The sequence below is a fragment of the Anastrepha obliqua genome, chromosome 2, assembly GCF_027943255.1.
Source record: "Anastrepha obliqua isolate idAnaObli1 chromosome 2, idAnaObli1_1.0, whole genome shotgun sequence".
Classification (NCBI taxonomy): Eukaryota; Metazoa; Arthropoda; class Insecta; order Diptera; family Tephritidae; genus Anastrepha; species Anastrepha obliqua.
Window position 1 is genome coordinate 69,588,675 of NC_072893.1, and position 25,504 is coordinate 69,614,178.

At 35.2% G+C, this 25,504-nt stretch overlaps 1 protein-coding gene across 1 annotated transcript; it reads right to left on the reverse strand.

Annotated features, from left to right (window-relative positions):
* Nucleotides 1-12,636: 12,636 nt before the first annotated feature.
* Nucleotides 12,637-19,891, reverse strand: LOC129238494 (uncharacterized). Its single transcript, XM_054873530.1, has 2 exons — nt 19,668-19,891; nt 12,637-13,121 (listed from the first exon to the last, which is right to left on the reverse strand). The coding sequence occupies exons 1-2, from the start codon at nt 19,750-19,752 to the stop codon at nt 12,796-12,798; spliced, it is 411 nt and encodes a 136-aa protein (XP_054729505.1). The 5' UTR covers nt 19,753-19,891; the 3' UTR covers nt 12,637-12,795.
* Nucleotides 19,892-25,504: the final 5,613 nt, after the last annotated feature.

Here is a 25,504-nt window from a genome sequence, read left to right on the forward strand (position 1 = left end):
ACAAGCGAAAAATAAAAAATATTGCGTCGTTCGCCGTCCCTATCGGAAAAAAGTTGAAGCGCACCTATTGAATAACCCTATATAATATATTATTCAGTTTTTTCTTTGGTTAATTATTTATTTATGTATTTATTTTAGTTTTAATTTTATTTACACGCAAGTAATAGATTTTATGCAGAACTTAGTGGATTGAATACATACATACGAGTATGTGCGGTTTCAAAGTCTGTATCTATACAAGAATTTAGAGTAAATCAACTCTGTCATTGAATTCAATTTTTAATTTGAAACTATGAAATGAATGAAATTTCGATTTCTTTGATTTAGAGCCGCGCATGAGAACTAAAGTAAACGTCGTTATCGTTTAAGATATGCGCTCTAAATTATAATGATTTTGACATACATTTTCTAAGATTTCTAGCACAAATATAATATATGGACAATGACTATTTTCTTTTCTGCAATTTCTTTCAAGTGACCATCGTGAATTCCCGGAGCATTCTTTGCCGTGGTTCACCCAGCTTGGGCACTCACACAGATAGTGAAAGACTATTCCCTAAGATTATTCTTGATTGCAGTTTCTTCATCTATTGTTGTACGGCCACCCTATCTACCTGACATTGTCTCCCAAAGGCCAAAGACCGGTTATTGTTGACGTAGTTCTGAATATGTCTGCTCGTGGCTTTCTTAATAACGAGTCAGTTCTGGATTTGTTGAAATTGGATCTCGTTTGCAGGTATCCGTGTTAGTCCATATGTCAAACGGTCTGCTTCTGGAACAGCGAGAAGATCTTTTTCGCACGCCTTGGGGACAGCCTATTTCTACCGCCAAATCATTAGCTTTATCATTACCTTTGCATTGTCTGACGATTTTTAAATTAGTTGTAGAAGACTTTAAAGGTAAGATAGCTGCTTGACTATCTGAAAAAATAGTTTTTGTGATAGGTTTTAAATTATCCTGCAAGCGCAAAGGCTTGGAAGTGTCGCGGTCTTTCGAATATATATGTAAGTACGCCGGCGCTGAGGCCGCAATCCATCTTGGATCCGTCAGTGCAAAGAGCCCAATAATAAATGTGATAAATCAAGACCGAATTTCGTATGTGCAGGAAATAAATATTTCTAATAGTGAAATAATAAAAACATAAATGACAACAAACATTAAGAGATGTGGATATTAAAAAACAAGATTGACGCTGTAAAATATTGCTTTTGGTTCCATACATATTTACATACTATCGCTGTCAATATATAGTTATATATAAGTACCTCGATCTCGAGAATGGAACATGAGAATATTCCATTGTTCGAAACAGTCCTTCCAGGCGCGTGGCGCGGAAGGCTATACTTGACTAGAAAACCTCTTGACAGACAATATGGTGTGAGCCGATGCATTGTCTAGATGGAGAGCTCAGAGCTTGTAAAGAGTGATCAATTTAGAGGTATCAGATTTTAAATTGAAATAAAAAAACGAAAATTCAAATTGATTGGGCAATATTTATTATTTTTGTGTAGAGCCATTCATGATATTTATTTTCTAAAGAGAACCCCTTTCAAATGTTGCTAGCACCTGCGACGTAATTCGGCCATCCGTAAACACCACTTTTGAATGACTCGCTGTAGAACTTTGGTGGGTATCTCGTGAATAACTTAAGTAATGTTGGCTTCCAATACCTCAATCGTAGACTTTACATACCCCCATAAATAAAAGTCCAAAGATGTGATATCACACGATCTTGGTAACCACCGAAAAGACGACGCTTACAGAGGCTGTGTCAATACTTGGAATGGAAATAAGGATTCGTTAAACATTTTAATAGAACCTTTAGGTTTTCGTAAGCTTATTTCAATAGTTGTGCCGCTATAGCTGACGGATGGCTGAGTAAGCGGTCGGATTGAGCCATGTAAGGACATCTTGAGATGAGGTTATAAGGACTCAAACTTTCTGAAAATGATTGTGATTGGTGACAGGGCGTAGTGTTTTGAATACGACCCAAAGCGTTAAATTGTTAAGTGCAGGTTTTCAAAGGAAGATCATACCAAAAGACAAATCAGACAAAAAGACTGCACCCATCTATTCCTAAAACTGCATTTAACGATGCAAGTAAAATTTTATGAACGAATTAAAGCAATTCATCCATTCAAATTTTAAGTCGGCAAGCCCAAACAACATTCCTGCTGAATTCTTTAAATAGGGAGCAGGAATGCTGTTCCCACTTCTTCACCCTACAAAAGGTAAAGCATAGATTGATAACTCTTTTACCATACCAAGTAGATCGAAAGAAGGTATAGTCATTACAATCCCTAAAACAGGCGACCTTAGTAACTGTCGTAATTGGCAGGGTATAACGCTCTTAGCGTTTGTTATTAGGGATAGAATAGGAACGACAGGAACAAAATGGGTTGACACCTGCTAGTCCTTGTGTTGTGCATATTAACACTTTACATATAGTAGTAGAAGAATCTGCAGAATGGAGATTCCCACTATATTTACTGTTTGTAGACTTCGAAACAGCATTTGAAACTATTAAAAAAGACGCTATATGGAATGTCCTTCGTCGTTTTGGTGTGCCTGGAAAAATCATTGCATTCTATGCGAGCTCTACAATAATGCTGAATGCAGAGCTCGTTTCAAAGTCATATATAGCGATAAAAATTTGCTATAGTAAATGATGTAAAACAAGGATGCGCTCTCTCACCTCTTTTATTTATCACAGTCCTGAATTCTATATTAGAGAAAACAAATCGCGAAGCCCCAGACCGCATTCAATGGAGCCCATTCGAAAAGCTTGGAGATCTAGATTATGCAGACGACATTTGCTTCATAGGTCACACATTTGCTGGTATTCGATCAAAATTAGAAAAAATAATGACAAATGCAAAAACCATAGGCCTGAAAGTAGACATTGCAGAAACTAAATTAATGCGAAGTGGAACTAACAATACCACGACCTTGGTTGTAAACTCTGCTTATACGACTGTTGAAGTGAAAGATGCTAACGAGTTTTTCTATCTAGGTAGCATAATTTCCGAGCAAAGCCAGAGCAAGTTTTTATAAAGTGAGCAAAATTTGGGCTTCGCGAAATATTTAAAGACGCACCAAACTAAAAATGTATAATACGAGCGTAAAAACAGTCGTCGTTAATGCCGAGATTAAACGCCGGAAATGGCGTTAGATTAGGTACACTTTACGAAAGGAAAATAATGGCATAAAATGGCACTCGAGTGGAGCCCTCAAGGTTCACGCAGGAGAGGATGACCCAGAAGTAAATAGATAAGAACAATTCATGCTGAGTGTCATCAAAATCTTGATAGATGGAATGCGTTAGTCTCCGCCCTATGTTCCGACTAGGAACAATGCTAAATTGTGGCGTCACATTAAGGGGTTAGGGGTAGTCAGAATTTTCAAAAAATTGCATTTGTTTTGGATTTTCGTAAAGTAGTATAATAAAAAAAAAAATATTGTGTGAAAATTTGAAGTGAATCCGACTAATGTTTTTCGAGTTATTCAACAATTAACAAAGGGCACTCGGGCACTACATAAATCGATAGCAAAACTTTAAATGCATTTTTTCTCAAAACTAAATATGTTTTTTGAAATGGTGACCACTCTCACTTAAAAACCGCTTGGTAGATTTCAATAAAATTTATACTGCTTTTGAAAAACATAAAAAACTTGTGTCTGATCGATTTTTTTCAAAAATTTCGATATTTTTTTAACAATTAATTGTTGGCTTTTTCTCGAAAATCTGAAAAATATTTCCTGATGCCGCCATATTGTTAATTTTGAAAAAGAAAAAGCTTCTCAGGCACAAGATTATCTATTAATAAAACTAATTTCTCTTCTCCGATTGATTTTATATGAATGATAGTCCACCAAGATAATCGACCTCGAATCATTTTTCATAACAAAAAACTCTAGCTGCTTTCAATGCTGCTTCAATTAGTTTTTTATCTTAAATTTAAAAAATCTTATCTTACAATCCGAAACAATCTAATTAAACTTCGTTTAAAAACTATTATGCATTATTGCACCTTGTTGACATTGATTTTGCGCGTCTGCCCAGCATTCATATGCATATCTACACATTAGGGTGCATCACACTCCATACAACAATAAATCGGTACTATTTTTCTATCACAACCACAAAATGTACAGTATTTTAAGACTTCCACCAAAATTTTTCGGAAAAATATTAATTTAGTTATGTGAGATTTTTTTTATAATACAATAAATAAAATTAGTTTTTAAAAACAGAATTACCTCAGATGATAGAATAGCTTCATCTTAAAGGAACTGCATTAGGAGGTGAATGGGTTAGTTTTCCAAGATATGAAAGTGGTAAGAAAAATATATTTCCAATTATAACTTAGAAACCTACATCGGTTAGAACTTGGCTGAGTTATTCAAGTTTCCCTCAAGCCTATCTTCCAAAAAAAATCAAAAGTCTTATTACTTTTATTTCGTTGATAAAATTTTCACAAAGAATTTATGCAGAAATCTTAATCTTAAATTTTTCTGCTGTCTAACTTAATTTTTTGGAAAAAATATTTTTAAAAACTAGTTTTATTTATAAAAAAAAACTAGATTTTTTGTGGTCAAATCCATCCAGCTCACATAAATCGTAATATTTTTCTGAAATATTATATTTTGGCGAAAGTCTTGAAATATACAAAATTGTATAATTCCAGTATACAAACAGTAACATTTTTGAGGGAGCCACCTTAATGTACATATGTTGGTAAATGCATGTAGTCGCTTGGTCGTGATGGCATTGGCCGGGGTCAAAGGCTTTTGTTATGTGTTCAGATTGATAAGGTTAAATCACAACTGGATATTGGTCGATGGTCAATGCTATTGGCGTACTCTATGCACGCAAAAAATTGTTTCTTGTTTTTTTGATTTGTTTGTAGCAAGAACTATTGCAATTAAAACATTTTATTAACGCATTAAGAGCTTTGCAGTGCCGCAATTTGTATTTGATGGTATCGTGAGTATTCCTAAACATGTAAAGGGTGATTAATTTACAAGTATCGGATTACAAATTGAAACAAAAACAACGAAAATTCAAATTGATTGGGCAATATTTATTATTTTTGTGTAGAGCCATTCATGATATTTATTTTTTGCAGAGAACCCCTTTCAAATGTTGCTCGCAACTGCCTGACTCTCTGGAGTACTACGGTCGGTATCTCGTAAATAACATTAGTAATGTTGGCTTCCAATCCCTCAATCGAAGCTGGTTTATCCACAAAACATTTAGACTTTACAAACACCCATAAATAAAAGTCCAAAGATGTGATATCACACGATCTTGGTGGCCAATACACTGGTCCGAGACGAGAGATAAATTGCTCACCGAAACGACGACGCAGTAAATGTATTGTTTCATGGGCTGTATGGAAAGTAGCGCCGTCTTGTTGGAAACAAATGTTGTGTAGATCACGGGCTTCAATTACCGGCATCAAAAAGTCGCTTATCACAGCATCGACATCGATACTATTGACGAGACAATACAAAGCGAACTAAGCAAATAAAAAAAAGAAAATAAAACTTAAAAAAATTAATTGGTTATTGAAAGTAAATCATAGTCGCAAATACCAAGACACTTGTTCGTCGTATTTCTGACAAGTTCCTCCCTCTTGTAAACCAAGCAATCCATGATTCGCATCGCTAACCAACCGCTCCTTCTAAGATCACCAAAATTTCTGAAATTCAACCCGGGCTTGCGTCGCTTTCGTAAATTGAAAAAGCTCCATTAGGTTTAGCTTTCTTACCGAAGATTTTCCATCCATATTTGTAAGTTAATACAGTCTCAATATGTTCCAGGCATATTTCACATAAAGCAAACGGTCTTACCTCAATTCTGTTGAAACGAAAAAGTTTTTTCTAATGGCGGTCATTCCTCAGCATACAATGGAAAATCTCGAGTGCATTTCTCCCATGAAAGAGCTCCTCATAAAAAGGCATCCGCCGTTCGGAGGCGACGTAAAACTGTAGGTTCATCCTTATATGGAAAACATCAAGACGCACACCACAAATAGGAGAAGGAGCTCGGCCAAACAGCTGAGAAAGGTATAAGCGACAAATTTATATGTCTATATAAATATATATATACTTATATTCATCTACTTATACAGATCACGTTTGTCGAGCATCAGCTAAAGTTAAGTTCTGGCGCTGTGTGGAGCGTCAAGAAACATTTTAGACTGACGTCAGGCGTTGATACTATGCCAGTAGTCAAAGTGTTTCAGTGAAAAAAGTCAACCTTGTGCGGGGCTGAGCTGTATTCGAAAGCCGGACGGACCACAGAATTTTTTCATCGATCTACTGCGCTAGCTTTATCGTTGCCCTTGATATCTGTAAGCCCTGTATGCCTCGCTCACAATCTTTAAGTTGATGCATATAACCGAGCAGGTTGGTTAGTTATACAAGCAGATCAATACCAATTTAGTCCTTGAGTAGGAATGATTTTCTTCAACAACACAAGAAGTTATAAAGAATCGGCCTGTCTGAAAACTCCTTTGATATCAAATTACTGGAAGAAGTTCTGCTCTTTTGGTTGGTTACGTCAGGGAGTGACGATAGCAGGAGCCGGTACACATGGATATCTGTCGGCAGGCTACGGTCCTAAGATCTCTTTCTGCCTAGTAATTGATGCATCCGTTCTATTGTTATTTATACTTCGTCATAGTTGGGTATTGGAATATGTACTTCATCGTCCACGGCTGGAACTCATCATTCGTTGATCTCCTCTATTCATTTTGAGTTTGACACCAATTATAAAGTGGAAGAGTACTCTCTATAACTTAAATATGAGATGGACTTCAATCAGCAGAACACTCTTCTTACTCCAATAAATATTCACTCTGATTTTGAAAACTTCGGTAAGCAGCCGTCGTTTTCTCTGTCAGCCATCAAGCACTTCCCAATCACGCCTTTCTGCCTTTAGACTTTCGAACACATGCTTCATGTGGAAGAAAATGCTCAGCTTAGTAAGTGAAAAAGTTGTGAAAATTTGACGCAATTTTTGAGCGAATTCAATTGAATAGCCTATAAAACAGCATCCGCAGAAATAGACAGACTCTGATTAAAAAGTTAAAGAATTGGATGACATTTTTTTTCAAATTTTTAAAATGCTTGTCAATTTTGTGCATTTTTACATTTTTTTCGTTAATTTTTATAAAAGAATTTAGCATGAAAAATGTTGCGATCGTTTTGAAAATGACGTACGAAGATTAGTTGGCTCATTGGAAAGAACATTTCCCAGCCATACTGAACAAAGTTTTAGACCCTGCTCTAGACAAATATTCTATCTTCAGGAGACCAAAAAAAAATGAATGCCAAAATCAAATGCTTTTCTTCGGATGGCCAAAGGTTGCAATCTAAAATTCTTGTTTCTAAATCTTTTGATTTCTTATTGTGTTGCTCTCAGTATCTTTCGAATATACTTACATACAATGCCTTAACGGCAGAGCGGCGCGTGTCGAGTCTTTGCCAGTTTTTGCATAAAAAAGTTGTCTACGATCAAATGCCATAGAAAATTTACAGGCAAAAAAAAACTTGTTTTAAATTATTTTGTATCTTCTATTCCCAGTCAAACATTTGCATACTTCATTCAGTAACTAATTTGCTTATGATATGCATGCAGGCACATTTGTATATGAAATCTTTGAAGTATTCGAAAAAAATTCTACCAGTGAACTTTAATAAGTCTATGCACGTCTACGAGAGCCAGAATTTTTGGAAACTTATTAATGATTTTCTTTATTAATTTATACCAACTTTACGCCAATGTGCGCATTTTTTCGCATAACCTGACGAATATCGACTGATTTACATACTTGGCCTCACGAATCGACGTGCTTAACATACTCTTTTTGTACATACATATATACAAGCGTGAATAGATATGTATATAAATATTCATATATAAAAATATATTCTATTGCATAAATTATTTGGAAAAAGTAAGTGCAATACGGTTATGTGGCTGGATAAGGTGCCACTTTTATATGGATATGCGGAAGCTGGTGAGCGAGTTGAGTGGGGTGGGGTATGCGTACATATTTGAGTGTGGATGATAAACAACCCGTCAGGAAGACGACTGAGCGATGATTTCGTTTACGTTTTTATTTTTTTAAATTAGTGAAATATATAAAAATGTACGCATGAAGAATCGAACGCAATTGGGCATGTGATGGTGTAATATATTTGTATATTTGTATAATAAAATTATAGTAAAATTGTCGCACTCTAAGCTGAAATATAACACCGCGTTACACACATTCTGTCCTATGAACAAAATATATTTTTTCGGAAAGGGGATAAAAATAAAAATAAACGTGTATCGGTGATTTTCATGTACACGTCACAATTTTTTTTTTTTTTTTTGTATTTTATAACTTTAAACGAGCAATTCTTGCATGCATATCTGTATAGCCACACGATCTCAGGATTAGCTTAACGGATTTCAATGAAATTGGGCACACAGATAGTGTATTACATTTCTAGACTTTTCACCTAGGTGTTGCCACTGACAATGTTTCACAGGGTTGCCACCTGTTCAAAATTAAAAAAAAAATTGCATGAGATATGCCGATGTGGGTATCAAAAGAAAGGTATTTCACTCCGCATTACAATAGAGATATAAAACCCCGAATTTTTTTATTACTTTTATTATATTAAAATTAAAAATTGTTTCATTAAAAATTTTAATGCTTTTAAAGAAACTTAGGCCTTTTATTTGTAAGCATTTGTGTCAGTATTGCGACAAATATACTAACAGTATTCGCCAAGCATATGCGTAATGTCTTGTCCTTTAAAGCGCTTTTCAATAGCCGCAATGTTTTGATGGAACCTTTCGCCATGTTCATCGCTACAAGCTCCTAAATCATTAGCATTGTTGCGAAAGTATTGGTACCCTTTACCTTTGGCACAGAGTGTGTTGTATGAAACAATAAATTAAAGGTTAATAAGTTGTTTAAAAATTAGGAGTCCCTTCAATTGTGCCGAAAATTTAGAAAAACATTTTTTTTTTTAGAAACAAAAAATTCAAGAAAATCTGAGAATTGATAAAAATTTTTTTTTTAATTTTACATAATAAAAACATTTCCACGAGTCTGCCTGCAGAAATTCAGCGCGATTGGATCACGGAAAAAGGGTTAACAATTGATCCAAAGTTTTTCACACAGGCGGACTACGAGCTCTATATTTTAACACATAAAAAAAAAAAATTCTGACGTGTACATGAAAATCGCCGATACACGTGTATTTTTATTTTCTCTCCCCTTTCCGAAAAAGTATATTTGGTTCATAGGACAGAAAAAAAGTTCGTTTTTGTAACGCAGTGTAATTAATGAGCAAAGTTTGTAGGAATGCTATAAAAAATTGGAGAACTTACGCAGAAGTTAGGATAGCAAAAACCAACAAAAATAATTGAAGAATGAAGAATAAAATTTGGTTAGGTTGTAGTAACTGCCGCCGAAGCTGATGGCATAATTAGGCCAAAAGTGTAGGCCCATAATACTACCGCAGTTTGATATCCTCCTGCTCCTTTCTAAACTAACCAGAGTCTCTAAGAAAATTTATCAATCGTTTTAAAGCAATGATACTAGAGTATCAAAGAAAGGTGCTCCCACATAACGAAGCGAAAGTCTATTTCTACACAGTGCGGAACAGTAACAAATGAGAAGATGCAAATTTCCTACTCCTCGTCGTTCTTAAAGATTCTGGAGCATTTTCTAAAAGGCACTTCCGCCATTCCAGCTCTTCATGTATCCTTGTTAGACAAGGCCTTGTAAAGACTCCAAGGGCAGTAAATATGTCTTCCTCTATGTGTACTCTATTTCGCGTCGTGCCCGGTACTTTTTCGTCATTTCTGCTTTGCAATTCAAAAATCTCCTCACACAAGCTCAAAGTAGCGGTTTGTAGATGGAATAACAATCCATTTTTACATCTGCCATTAATTTTCCACGATACGCCAACATGACTGAGAATCCAAGAGAAAACAGAGTTTGCTATGCGTTCGTTTTGTTTAGCCAACTACTATTAAGTTAAATTAAATTAACTTGGCTGACTACCAATGAACTCGTAACGAGGACGGGGCAACAAAATGGAGCGGAAGCGCTAGTTGGATTCTGGATGAATCACCACTCTAACCAACCAACCAACCAATGAACTCACATAGACCTAAATTGATCCCTAGTGTTGCTAAGAGAGAATGCGTGGAAGCATAGGCTCCAGCTTTATAAGATTGCTGATCCTCTGATTCGCGATTCTCCTCAATGAAAGGAGGAAATCAAAACTTCTTATTTTTTTTGACTGGCGTAATAATCGCTTAAGCGAGATTGGGCGAGTTTAACAAAGCGCGCCAGTCGTAGATGTCAATATCATTGGCATATGTCCGTTGTACGCTATTATAGAAAATTGTGCCTGAGCGAATAAGTTCTGGTTAAAGAAGTCACACGACAGCGAGTCACCCTATCTGAAACGTCGTTTGGTATCAAACGGCTCGGAGAGGTCCTTCCCAATTCTGAGGGCGCTGCTGGTATTGAGCAACGTCATCTTGCATAGCCATATTAGTTTTGAGGGGATACCAAATTCAGACATCGCGGCATACAGATAATTCCTTTTCGTAATGTCGACTGTTTGTTCGATGACAGGAGGTACTTCGTTTTGTCCTCGTTCACCACCAGATCCATTCGCTTTGTTTCTTTATCCAGGCCGATGATGTCAATATCAACAATTGTACACTCTTATAGAAAATTATGCCGGGACGATTAAGTTCCGCAGCTCGCACGATATTTTTTAGTATCAGGTTGAAGAAGTCGCACGACAGCGAGTCACCCTTTCTGATACATCGCTCGGTTTCAAACGGTTTGGAGTGGTTCTTCCCAATTATGACGGCCTTACTGGTATTGGTCGTCTTGCATAGCCGTATTAGTTTTGCGGGGATACCAAATTCAGACATCGCGGCATATATGCAACTTCTTTTCGTGCAGCTTTAAAATCGTCAAAAATATTGTATGTGTCGATTCTCCTTTCATGGGACTTTTCCAAGACGTATTGTGGACAGCGAAGTGCTGGAAACTGACACATAAGGATGTCAAGAGTGTCTTTAACCATAGCCGTAACTATACTTTTGCACCAGTCCTATTTTTGCCGCGAGAAATGGTGTAAGACAGTTTCTCGTAAATACCCCAATCTAGAGCGAAGCATGATTTTGACAACCCAAGAGCATGTTGATGCTTTTCAAAAGACCGTTTTTTAAAACATTTAAGGGACGACGTCGGATGTGCTACACTTTGACCAACCGTAATCTTTTGGCCGGTACATCGTTCAGCTCAATCGCTTCATTTCGCTGCATCCAGGCACCCAGTAGGCTTATCTGGTTTCGCACTTTCACACACAGAGCGAATTCGTCATTGCTTGGTTTACTACCTTAATGGCTGCTTGACTGTCAATGAAGACATTCACACGTGAAGGTACCCCGCACGACACTAACTACCTATTCATGCGCCCATGCTTAAACTCACTTATCTAACACTCCTCTCCCTTTGGATCCAAGCCGTCGAAACAGCATATTTCATGGGCCTACCATTAGATGAGTTTGATGATGATAGCCGGTGGCTTCACCGCGCCTGGCAGGGCTTGACAAATTGCTACAACAACAATACTGGAGTTGCGAGTAGTGAGTCAGCTGCCAGCTCAGTCGCTTTGGTTGCACCGATTGTAGCGATCGGCGAAACTCCAGCGCAAGTTTGGAATTTAAAGTAAAAAAAACGTGCATGTCTAATTGCAGGCGCGTCTTCCAAAAGATTTGCTGCTACGCAACTTTCCAGATTACTGAAATTTAAACTGATGAAAGGCGGCTCAGTAACAGGATTAGTGAAAGAAAAGATTCAGAAGTGACTTCTATGAGAGTTAACCACCACTAACCTGCCATCAAGCTTAGAGGTACAGAAGTTGAGAAGTGGAGAAGGAAAATATCCATGTTTTATCACCGTATCTACACATTTTATTATTTCGCATTCACGCAACCTTTACTGTCCTTCAACTGAGTAGCTGACTGATAAACTACTCAAAAGGGGCATTTACTTCTTTTTTGATTTACTTTCTTTTTCAGCATATTGCCATACTTACATTCGCAGCTTGGATTGCCACTTAGTAAATGCCGTTGATATGATCATGGATCTCCTCTGCCGAATACACTTGTCGATGAAAAAAAGTATCGACAGAATTACCTCCCTTTCCATACATGAGAAAAATGCTTATATGAGCTCGCGGTCTAAAAATCAGCTGAGGGTATGAGAACACAAATGAAGCTAGAGGGCAAGTCTCCAATATACGCTATTCCTTACTTTAAAAATTTAAAAGCTGTATAGCAACATCAAGAAAGCCGCGGTAAATATTGGCACGCGGTATCTATAAACAGTCCCTGCTACGAAATGTGGGAGTGAATGTGGTCAGTTTTGGTTAAGTAAGCAGTAATCAGCTTCATCTGTGCGTACTGATCACGATATCAACATATTGGTAATCTAGTCTATAACCTGGTTTCAGATAATTTAAAGCGCAATTTTTTAAGTAAACCAAAAAAGGTAGTTATTTATTTTCAGTAAAATTGTATAGAATTGATCGTTAATATTTATACAAAGATAATCGTATATTCATTCGTAACTTCTTAAAAATTAATTTTCATGTACCATATAGCACACAATGTCTCAGCTTAACTTAAATATTTATATGTATGATATAATATTTGTATTCCTCTTTGCCTATCTTTTCCCCTCCAACTAACTATCGGTGTCTGTGTCTATACGCATAACCGGCCGATTGGACAGTCGTAGTTGCTGCGGGCTCCGGAGTAGCTGCTGCTGTAGTGGTACCCCAAGTTTTCACCAAAATTGGTATGCGAATAGTTTTAGTGACGTAAGCCGGTTTGGGGAGGGCGCTAAGTAAACTCTGCTTGAAGTTGGCCTTCGCCTGCACCAAATTGCCAACCACCTGGTTAACGGCCTGAAGTTTTGCTGTCACCGCACTGGTTACACCCTGGAGAAGGGCATTTGCATCAATAGCCGGTGCGGCGACTGAGCTGGCAGCAGCGGCCGGGACAGCATTAATGCCTGAGAAGAAGATGAAAAGGATTAGATTTGATGTAAAGATTTAGGAGTAGACTGATTTTTTTATATTATATTATAACTTAAATTATTTAGATTTATTTATAGACAAATTTTATGGTTAGGACTATTTTGATTATATACAATAATAAAATTCTAACGAAACGTTGGAAAGAAAATACTGTAAAATTTAGAAAATTTAAACTATATTTTCGCAATTTATTATATAATTTCAAAAGAAAAGCTCATAAACTTTTTTTAATAAAAAATTTAACTTTTTACAATAAAAGAAACAGCCGCATTGTTTCTTTTTATAGACTTTTTTTCAATTATGACTATTCTTATTACATTACAAAATTTTAACGAATTCTACGAATTAAATTATTGGGTGTGCAACTAAGTTTTAAAAATTTTTTTTTCGATTTCAAAAATTTATTGTTAAAAATTGGTACAACCTATTTTATCCAAAATACTGTCCATCACTAGCTATAACTTTTTCCCACTTCTCTGGTAATGCATGGATTAAGTCCCAATAAACCTGCTCGCTTTTGGAGGCGAAGAACTCATCAAGCCAATTTTGAATACCTTCAACCGAAGTGAAACGCACTCTCGTAAGGGCATTCTGCATCAACCGCAACAAATGGTAATCTGATGGTGCAAGATATGGGCTACAAGGCGGGTGGGGTAGAACTTCCCATCCGCTACCATCGAGATAGGTTTTGACCACTTGTGCGACATGCGGCCAAGCATTGTCATGATGAAAGATCAATGTCTCATGTCTGGTTTCCCATTCCGGACGTTTTTCCGCAATTGCTCGCTTCAATCGCATAAGTTGTTGTCTGTAGAGTGCTCCGTTTATCGTCTGACCACTGGTAAACGATTCCCTTCTGGCCCCACCAAACGCAGAGCATTACCTTGCTGCCATGGATATTTGGCTTCGCGCTCCTTGTCGGCTGTGTCAAAGTCACCACTTTTGAATCGTCGGAACCAGTACTCGCAGGTTGAAATTGATGGAGCATTCTCACCGTAAGCCTCACACAGCATCCGATAACTTTCCGCTGCACTTTTCTTCAGATGGAAGCAAAATAGCAATGCTTCCCGCGAATGAAGTTTTGTAGGCACAAAAGCTGACATAGTCTTTGTATAAAAAAATTTTTTGTTTACACTTCGACGAAATGACACAAACTAAGAAACGACACTTAATGATGACGCTTTCACATGAAACTCGTTACACAAATACTCAGTACAATTTGGCACTAGTATTACTATATGTTTTAAATCCTTTAAAACTTAGTTGCACACCTAATAATATAGAAAATTTTAGATTACTTTAAACTCATATTTTTATTAAAAAATATGTCTTAAAAAAATTTAATAAAGGGTTTTCTAATAATAGGTGTTGTTTTGGTAAAAGATCAATGGTTTCGTTGCTTGTGTGGCACGTAGCGTCCTCTTGTTGAAAATAAAGGTTGTCCAGATCAATACCATCCAATTCCGGCTATAACAAATCGTTAATCATCTCTCGATAGCGCAATCCATTCACCGTAACTGTTGCTCCAGCTTCATTTTCGAAAAAGTAAGGTCCAATGACTCCACCGGACCACAAACCGCACCAAACAGTCACACGTTGAGGATAGAGAGGCTTTTCAACAATAACTCTAGGATTTTTTGAGCCCAGATCCGAGAATTTTGCTTGTTGACGAAGCCACCGAGGTGCCTTCGGGGCCTCATCACTCAAGATAATTTTCGATGGAATTCCGCATCATTTTCATGCATTTCAACGACCCAATCAGCAAAGACACGACGTTGTTGATGATAGGTCGGCTTGAGTTCTTTTGTTAACTGGACTTTATAAGTCTTAAGACCCAAATCTTTATGCAAAATACGGTGTAATGACGTTTGTGGAATGCCTAATTCCAAAGAACGACGTGCACCGGTTTTATTCTTTACATCACTAACTTGCCCCAACAGCTCGAATTTTTCACCAATTTCTGTATTACGGTACGACAAGGTGCTTCACGATGATCCAAAAATGTACGAGTTTGACAAACCGTCTCTGCCAAATTTTCACCATTTTTATAGTGAATTTTAATAATTTCAATGCATTGTTTAAGCGTGTATCGTTCCATTTTTATTAATGGCGTAGTTTCTACTTGTCAAATATCAAAAAATGACAGCTTCAAAAGTGGCATCTACCAAAATAGCGGGTCATTCAAAATAATACCTGTTATTGGAAAACCCTTTAAAAAAAATCGAATTTTGCAAAAATCAGTATTCATAAAAATATTTTAAAGAATTAAAATAAAAAAAAATAGATTTTGAAGTTTTAAAAAGTTAAATTTATGTTTTTACTTCAAACAACCTATATTCAAAGTGAGTTTTTTAAAGAAAAAATATGTGTCGGGTATTTTTCATAGACAAAATTTACAGTTATTACTTTCCTCTTACATAATTACGAATTCAAGTTTAGAAAAATGTAATTTGAGGTTTTCAGAATTTTAATTACTCAAAAAAAAAGTATTTTGCAAAGTTTTTTTAATAAAATTAAAGGTTTAATAAAAAAATGAGTTTATTTTTTTTTATTGAGAAACTTTTTATTTGAGAATATTTAAAAGTATTAAAATAAAAAAATAATATGTGAAGTTCCAAAAATGTAAATTTCTATTAAACCCATACTTTTACTTGAAAAAAAGATATTTTCAAAAGAGAGTTTAAAAAAATGAGATGCTGGGCATTTTTCAAAGAAAAATTTTACAGTTGTGACTATTCCGAACGAATAAAAGTAAAGTTAGAAAAATATAACTTGAGACTTTAAAAATTTAAATGTGTATTCAATTTAAACTTATATTTTTACTTGAAAAAAAGTATTTTGGAAAGTTTTGTTTTTATAAAATAAAGATTTTAAGTACATTTTTTCTTTTTATTGAAAAATTTTACAATACTGCCTTTTCATAATTAATATGATAATGATATTCATAATATTAAATATTAATATTTAAAAGAACTAAAATAAAGTTTGGAATTAAAAAGATTATTAAATTAATTTCAAAGAATTAATATTAAGAAAGATAATGTTTGAAGTTTCAAAAATTAAAATTTCTATTAAACTCATATTTTTTATTTGGAAAATTGTATTTTTTTTATTTATATATATATATATTTTTTTTTTAATTATAATTTAAAATTTTAAAACTTTAAGTTTATATTAAGCTTGTATTTTTACTTGAAAACCAGCACTTTTTTTTTGTTTTTTGAAAAAATATAATTTGGTGTTTTAAAATAAAATAAATACAAATTTAATATAAATTTAAATTTTAAAACACCAAATTATATTTTTTCAAGAAACAAAAAAAAAGTGTCGGTTTTCAAGTAAAATTAAATTTATATTTAATTTGTATTAAATCTAAATTTATATTAAATTTTTAGTTTTACTTAAAAAAGTAGAAGCTTTTCAACTTCCTTAACTTCAACTTTAATAACTATAATTTAAATAAATGAAATGAAAAGCATTTTCAAAAGTCTATTCTTTAATTAAAAAAAGATGTTGAATAATAGTTATGACTATTTCATCGGCAGGCAAGGGCAAACCTCCGAATGTATTTCTGCCATGAAAAAGCTCCTCATAAAAATGTCTGCCGTTCGGAGTCGACTTGAAACTGTAGGTCCCTCCATTTGTGGAACAACATCAAGACGCCACAAACAACAGAAGGAGCTCGGCCAAACACCCAAAAAGGGTGTACGCGCCAATTATATATATATATATGTATATGTATATATATATATATATATTTCTTTTACAGACTAACATGAATCGTGATTCAATTATTAAAGGTTTGCTCACTGGTGACATTCGATTTTTGACACTCCCTTACAAAACGTTGTATTTAACAAGATGAAAAAAGTGGAACAAATTAAATCCTTTTTGGTAAAAATGGTAGCAAAAAAGTATTTTTATACTTAAATGGAAGCAAACTACAAATAAATTTTAATTAATATATGAATTTAAATAATGGTACAAATAGAAGTGATATTGCCAAGTGTGATATTAAAACAAGTAATTATTTCACTTAATACAAGATTTTATTTTGCGAATTAATTTTTAAACTTAAAACCGATCGCGAAGTTGCAAAGATTCGCTAATATGAAACCAAATAAGACCTACTAATGTTAAGCACATTATTTGGGAATCCTACAGTACAACACAGCGCGTTAAAATTATCGAGTTTTTCTATTCTTGTCAACAATCAATTGTTTTAACGCAGCGTAACATTGTAATTCCAGATCAACTCCCACAGCCTTCATGTTTAGGAGTTTGGTCGGTAATTTTGAGGAACTGGGTTCAGTGGCCGACCGTCCTGGACGAGGGGCCCATTGAAATATTCGCACTGAAGACAAAGTGGAAACTGTGTGGCAGAGTGTTGCAGATGATTCATCTGTCTCAACTCGCCGTCGTTCCAGCCAATTGGGCATTTCCAGAACAACATTGCGTAGAATTTTTAAATTAGATCTTAAAATGTACCCATACAAAATTCAAATTGTGCAAGCACTATTACCGCAAGGCCACCAACAACGACTACATTACGCTATTCGTTTTGATGTCGGATGAAGCGCATTTCCATTTAAATGGTTATATCAACAAGCAGTTGCACCCAACCAAACGTACTGTTTAGTGCGGTGTTATGGCCACTAGAGTTATCGGTCCATATTTCTTCGATAATGAAGATGAAGCCCCGGAATCAATTTCAGGAGCTTCTTACAGAACATTGATTGAAAACTTTTTGCGGCCAATGGCGGAGCAGTATCCTAATTTGTGGTTTCAACAAGATGGAGCAACTGCGCATACTGCTAGTAGGTCTTTTAGGTACATTAGTAGGTCTTATTTGGCCCACCCTGTATTAACAAAGCACAAGGACAATCGTTATAAGTGTGTGGATTAAATTTAGAGAATCCATGGTTCTCACATGGACAGCTTGTGGCTTGCTTACGTGTCGGAAAACCATCTGAATTATTCGTCTACGCACCAGATGGAAAAGCAAGAAATATCGTGTATCCCACATCACTTCAATAAACATCGAATTGAAACTAAACTTTGTAATGTCACATTTTTTTCGAAATAAACAAAATCAAATGGTTTAGAATGAATTGAATATTTGTGTACTGATTTTTCTTTACAGCTAGTAATTAATAAAAATGAATTTCGATCTGTCGAGTTTTGATTGGTAATTTTCACAAAAGAAACTTGAAACTGAAACTCAGAAATATATTTTATCTGTGCTTAGATGCCATACGAAATAATCTGAAGGGCGTGTGGGCAGCTTGCCTACATAATTTAATTAATTAATGTACATAAAAAACACAAAAAAGCTAGTGCCTTAGTTTATAAGTGGAATAATTATTTATAATTACACTTTTCAATACATACACAGGTGGCGCAAAATTAATTATCCTATCGAAAGATTTATAATTTTTGTACGTCAATCATACCTGGCACTTGTGAACTACACATCTGCAGTATACCAACAGACAAGCAAAGGAGTGGGTAAAAGTCAAAATATTTCCATCACTCAAAATAATTTTTTATTTTTTTCATTTAGTAAAAAAGTTATTCAAAATCAAAATTGGATGATAGTCGATTCTACGTTTCCGGAATGATTCGGGTTTTCCCCGACCAAGGGCCAAGGACTGCCGCCCCAGAAAACTAGCCCTGTCTAATGAACCATTTAACAATCGTTTATCATTAATTTTGTGTCACTTTATAAATAAAAAATTAAACAAAAATATTATTTTTGTTTTGCGCCACCTTGTATATAAAAAATTCCTTTAAGAATTTATTTAATTTAAAAAATAATAAGTATTTGTTGTACTAAAAAAATGTCTAATTTCATTGAAGCTACAAAAGGATTATCGACTCGACACAACTTGCGAACTTTCGCAAATATAAGAAAAAAAATAAAATTTTGTTGACTGCTACACTCTGCTGACAATAATTTAGCAGTTCATCATGGTAATTATGTGATTTGATTTTGTATTGTTGATAAAAACGTAATTGACTTAAAATGGGGGCATCTTTGTTCGATGTGGTACAAAATTAATCATCCGTTTTGTTTTTTTAACTTTTTTACTAAGTCAAAAAAAATTATGTTGAGTGTTGGAAATCTTTATTTGAACCTGCACGCGCTCCATTGCTTTTCTGTTTGTATACTGCAGCTGTCTAATTCACAAGTTTCAAATATGATTGACGTACGCCGCCTTTTGCAAAAATTATAAATCTCCGATAGGGCGATTATTTTTGCGGCACCTTGTAAATAAGAGGGTTAAATAAATTAACGCTTTTAGTGTGTTTTGGTGCCGCTGTATTTATGTGTTTGTGTATTTACGTATTATTTCTGTATAAATGTATTTTTTAACAGCAGCAAACATTGTTGATTGCCGATCGCATTTGAAATTTTTTATTTTTTTATTTTTTTCTGAATAAACGTCTAATAATATAGAGCATCTCGCGTGCGTCCTTTCTTATTTATTCAAATTCATATAGATAATTTTTTTATGTACTTTTGGACAAAATAATAAACGCCTCATTCTGCTGGACTTGAAACGCTGCCAAAGCCACGATGACCACGAAAACGAATTTGTACATTTTGTATGATAATTAAATTCAAGCAACTTTTAGAATACAAAACACTAGACTGCAAATCAATTTGAGGCTGAACGGCTCTTTGGCGCACTAGAATTAGCCACACTATTACTCCCGTCGTATGAAACGAAACTAGTTGTTAACTTTAACAGAAGCTTTTATATGCCCTCGGAGTACGCCCTGATCTTCAACTTCTACTCTAAGTCGTACCCAAGCAAACGAAACGCATTCGTCTTCAATCGGCACAAGCCACACGCCACACGCCACTTCGCTTAATTCTATTCATTTCTACTTGGTATATTTGTGTGCGCATCAATTTTATTTGCTTAAAACATTTTTTCCTCAAAGCCACTTATGGGCACTCCAATCATCAGTCAACATCCCATCTACATAAATTCATAATGGCTAGCGCCTTTGCACGCAAAATGAGAGGAACGAACGGATTGTGGCAGCGGCTAGCACTTTGTAGAATTGCTGATCACTTGGCAGACGGAAAATTTGTATGTAAATCTTGTTGCGAAGAGTGCTCGACGTTTTCGAGAATGACAGTCTATTTCAACATTTATGTGTTGTAGATGATTTACATAAAGGTGTTGGCTGCTGTTTTTGATAAGCAAGGAAACCGGCTGTGATTGAGCATGAACATATATTTATGTATGTACTCGTATGTACTTGTATGTATATATGTAATGTACGAAGTAATATCATACTTTAAGTTCTTCCAAATGATTTCCGACTGAATTGGTAATTAATCACTTGAAGAAATATGAAAACTTTAATTCATATTTTTGATTTGTAGGAAGCATAAAATATGTTTACGGTGCATCCGGAAACTTCTTTGGTGTGTTTGGCTCAATAGACGCTTACACACATACTACTTGCCCACTATATGTAGGTGATTCAAAAGTGTTGTATTGTCATGTATCCTAATGTTTTTATCAGTAAAATAAATGTTAGAGGAAACTACGATCAGCTATTTTTTAACGGAGTAAAATTTCTTGATATTACTTTTATTGTATCTTGCGAGCGCCTCTAAATATATTTTTAGCCCTTCAAAATATATGGCATACAACAGTACGACACCCTAGTATATACCCCAATGTAGTTTTTAAGTTTTCCCAAGAAAATTGTAATTTTAAAACTAGTTAAGCGATAAAGAGCCGCCAACTGCCGGCTTGGCTTAAACTGCGGGCCCTTCGAATTTCTTAAAAATTCATCTTGAACTGATCAGGACAAAACTACATATATATATATAGGGTTTTTTAATAGGTGCGCTTCAACTTTTTTCCGATAGGGAGGGCGAACGACGCAATATTTTTTATTTTTCGCTTGTCATTTGTAAACTTCATTAGTATACATTTCATCATGGAACGCTACACACTTGAGCAACGATTGCAAATCGTGCAAATTTTTTATGAAAATAATCGTTCTGTTGCTGCTACTTTAAGAGCATTACGGCCATTTTACGGTCCATTTAACAAGCCGTCCCGTTTCGGGGTTATGTGAAGTCATTGGTCTACAGTAACAAGCCGGCGACGATTTTTGAGCTCAGAGCCAATATTGAACGCGAAATTGCTGGAATTTCGGCCGATTTATGCAAAAGAGTGGTCGAAAATTGGGTTCAACGATTGGACTTCGTAAAACGTGCACGCGGTGGCCATGCAAAAGAAATCGAATTTCATTCTTAAATGTATATGTTCAAACTCGATAATAAAAAAAAAAATTAGTTAAAAAAGTCAAACCGTTTGTGTTTTATTCAAAAAAGTTCAAAAGTTGAAGCGCTCTTACAGAAAAACCCTATATAAGCTCCGAGCTCCTCCTCCTATTTGTGTCGTGCGTCTTGATGTTGTTTCACAAATGGAGGGACCTACAGTTTCAACCGACTCCGAACGGCTGATATTTTTGATGAGCAGCCTTTTCATGGCAGAAATACACTCAGAGTTGTTTGCCATTGCCTGCCGCGGGGCGACCGCTGTTAGGAAAAACGTTTTCTCAATTTTGGTGTCTCACCGAGATTCGAACCTACATTCTCTCTGAATACCGAATGGTTGTCACGCACCAACCCATTCGACTATGGTGGCCGCCTAAATCTACATACGTAGGTTTAAATAGGAACCTTCTAAGCCACATCCCTTCAAGTGAGGAATGAATGTAACAGAACATATGGCAAAAGGGCCACGTCAGCCTATTCAAGTATAACTCGAAGTTCGATGAAAAGGTTGGTAGAGTAGACTTTTCTGGGAGCTCTCTATTAACCTTAAGTTTATCATTGCAGCCTTTTTCAATCGAATCTGGATGATATCTAATAAGTGTAATACCCTTTAGGGGATAAAGATTTATTTTGATAGCCAGACGTGGCAATCCAAGGCGCCCTGTTGATGTGCTCGAAATTACTTTGAGAATGTCTGTATTCCATTTCCGTACTTAGATGAATACCAGTTCATAGCAACTTTGCTAGAAGTTACATGGGTCATGAGCTCATGCAAAGTATCTTGACGACATCTGAATGGGAGGAATTGTTGCGATAGCTTCTACAGATAACATCTCAACCTGACTGTTAACATAATTTGAGTCACTTTTCGGTAGCTATCGGTAGTATGATGACATGGAATCATCATATCCTGTTTTCACGTGGCGCCGAATCAGGTTTCCTTGCGCTCACTTTTTTAATACGCTATTAGCACGCAGCGTTTTTCACGTCCGAAATTCCAATCGTCATACTTGTAATATCTTTCTTACTACTTTTCTCATTGCCCCCATAAATTGTTCACAGAACCTCTCTTTCGAGTACTCCAAAAGCCATCTGAATGTAGTCACCCTTCATTGCCTCAACGAACTTAGATTACTTACTTAATGCTATATGCAAAAAGTTTTCAGGATTTTTGTGCTAGTTGGTTCCGCCACACTGAGTTATCATGGAAAATTTGAGTGAATTGATCACTCAGTAATTTTTTCGTAAGTCCGCCAGAACTATGGGAAATCGACAATAATCGATTTTAAATTTAAAATACAAGCTCCGTGCTCGTCTGATATGGTGCGGTTCCTACTCCCGCAACTAAAATTAACACTTCATCAAAGAAAAGAAAGTGAAGCATTTGATGGCTATACCCCAATAAGTCTATGAAAAATGTAGGGATTAGTTCATTGGACGTTAGCAAATACGCAACGCTCTAAAAAGAGATGAGATACAAGTTCATATAGAGTGGTATTAAATAGGGGTAGGTAGAAATGCATCACAAAATATGGATCGATGGATTTCAAATTCTTGTGAAAGGCTCTACGGGAGAATTTACGCGCAATAGCATGAAAGATCTTGATTTCCTTCTAAGTACAAGTGAAGCGGAGAAGGTTGATGATGCTACTATGTTATTGACTGATTTGGCTCATTTTGAACTGAAGCCTTTAAGGCACCGATATTTTCGGTACCTCGGCCGAAGTACCTCAAATTAATTGAATATAGAACGCACAGTCTGTTTGAGTAGGTCTATTACAACTGGAAATTGGTGTAAACATTATTGAAGTTCACCGATCCCCGCCCCAGGATTTCGGAAGTAATTTATGACAATTTCATTTTAATGAACAGATAAGTTTCAATATTTCGCAAGTGTTTTGTATTTTCACTTTTAAAATCAAATTATTTAGGTATAATTACTTGGTCTCTTAAGGGGGAAGTCTACTGTGACAAGGGAAAAAACAGGCTTATTTTCCGGATTTTATTTCTAACAAAATATTGCTCGTACATAAAATCTATTTAAACTCTTATCTTTATTATATATTTAAGTTTTTGAAAAAAAAATTTTAAGTCAAAATATTCAAAATGGCCGCTGTGGCACTTCTGCAAGCGCAGGTCCGCTTTTCTTAGGTGCCTAAACGGTGTACATGAAATCTTACGTTTCGGTGATCTAAAACAAAAAAAACAAAATATTGTTATCATATACATAGTATTGACTCTCGTCTGACGTAGGATTATGTCGATAAAAAATTTTGGCGTTGAAAAAAAAATTCTTGAAATTTTTTTTTTTTTTTTTGCCTAAAATTGATGTTACTATTGTTTATAGCAATTTAACAAATAACGATATCAAAAAAATCCTATGTCAGACGAGAGACACTATTACAGAGAATATATAATTAAATTTTTAAGCTGATTCATTTATCAGAACTCGAGATATCGTGTACACCGTATACAAAATCTTAGTTTCGAGAAAAATGCGTTTAAAGTTTCAGTATTAGCAGGTACGCGCTTTGGAGCGCTTCGGGAAAAGGTCGAAATTTCAACGAAGAAAAATTTAGCCAGCTGTAACACATATTGTACCTTATTTAAGAGGGTTCAAAGTATTTTTTAAGCTAATAAAAAAAAAATCGATTTTTTGAAAAATTCACAGTAGACTTTCCCCTTAATTAAATTGATAGAGATTTTATTATATCTTATATCTTTATTTATAGCTAAGCTGGAATCAAATTACTTTTAAGTTGTATCTGTAAAAATTGCAGGGAGCCTTATCAGGTGAATTCGATGGTTGTTGGATGACATTCGTTTTGTTTTTGGTTAAAAATTCACGGAGAATGATGGCACTATGCGGCGGTGCGTTTTCATAGTAACGTCTCATAACGCACCAAAAAATAAATCTTATTAACTGTCTGACCTTCTGGCAAAAAATCGTAGTATACAATACAGCTGTAATCCATAAAAACCGTGAGTATCGCTTTCTTTTTTTTCACTGAAAATGATGTAGTTTTTTTGGTCTTGGTTCATTAGGAGCTCTCCACTCACTCTCCTGATGTCTAGATTGTGTGTCGTACTCATAAATCCATTTTTTGTCTTCTTAAATTATACGTTTGATGAATGTTGGGTCGGAAACCCAGGTCCTTTGGTACCAACTTTGCAGCAACACGGCGCAAGCCCAAATCTTTAACTACAATGCCCTGAATGGATCCAAAAACAATGTTCAAGTCCTCGGTCAGCTCTCTGATGGTTAATTTTCAATTATTGATCAACTTTTCTTTCACTTTATTGATGTTTGCATCAACCTCGATGTACTCACGATCTCTTCTGAAGCGTTCATGCCACTCGTAAGCGCCTGTTTTCTTTAGAGTATCATTACCGAAACAATTCCCTAACATTTCTAAGGTTTTCGCATGATTGAATCCATTTTTAATCCAAAATGGAGTACAAGCTCGTTATTCCAAATTCAAGTCCATTTTCAAAGTTGTAATAAATCCAATGCAAGATGGCGTAACTTTTACAAATGTCAAGCAATGGCGAAAACTTTTGATAGGGGTGTTAATCACAGATGTGGCAACCTAGTAAAAACACAGAACTGAAATCAGTTGACTTAGAGCGTCACCTAGCGGTTGTTCAGGGAACCTTTTTTGATCAACGTGATGTTTCGCACACTAGCGCATATAAACAAAAAGGTTCTAAATATCACTTATCTGGCTTCCGTTAAATTAAAGTTCAGTTATACATATGTATCCATATATATTTGTTTTTGTTTTTTTTTTTCTTCATTGGCTACATTTCTCAAGTGTTTGGAAAAATTTCCACTTCATACAAAAAAATTATAATACATACATACAAACATTTATTAATGCAAATAGAAACAAACAAAAAATAATATTAATATATTATAATTTTATTGATGATATATTTTTTCATTTTATAATGAATTTCTATTTTAGTGTTGTTGTTTAACGAGACAGCAGCAGACATGCCAAAGAACGTTGAACCATTTATTATTCAACATACTGTAGGGCA

Bases quoted from the DNA above. Each gene is read 5' to 3' on its own strand.
- LOC129238494 (XM_054873530.1), bottom strand. From the start codon at position 19,752: ATGTACAAATTCGTTTTCGTGGTCATCGTGGCTTTGGCAGCGTTTCAA. The intron at 13,122-19,667 runs GTACATAAAAAA...TCTTCTTCTCAG, and splicing joins GTTTATTATTTTGTCCAAAA to GCATTAATGCTGTCCCGGCC.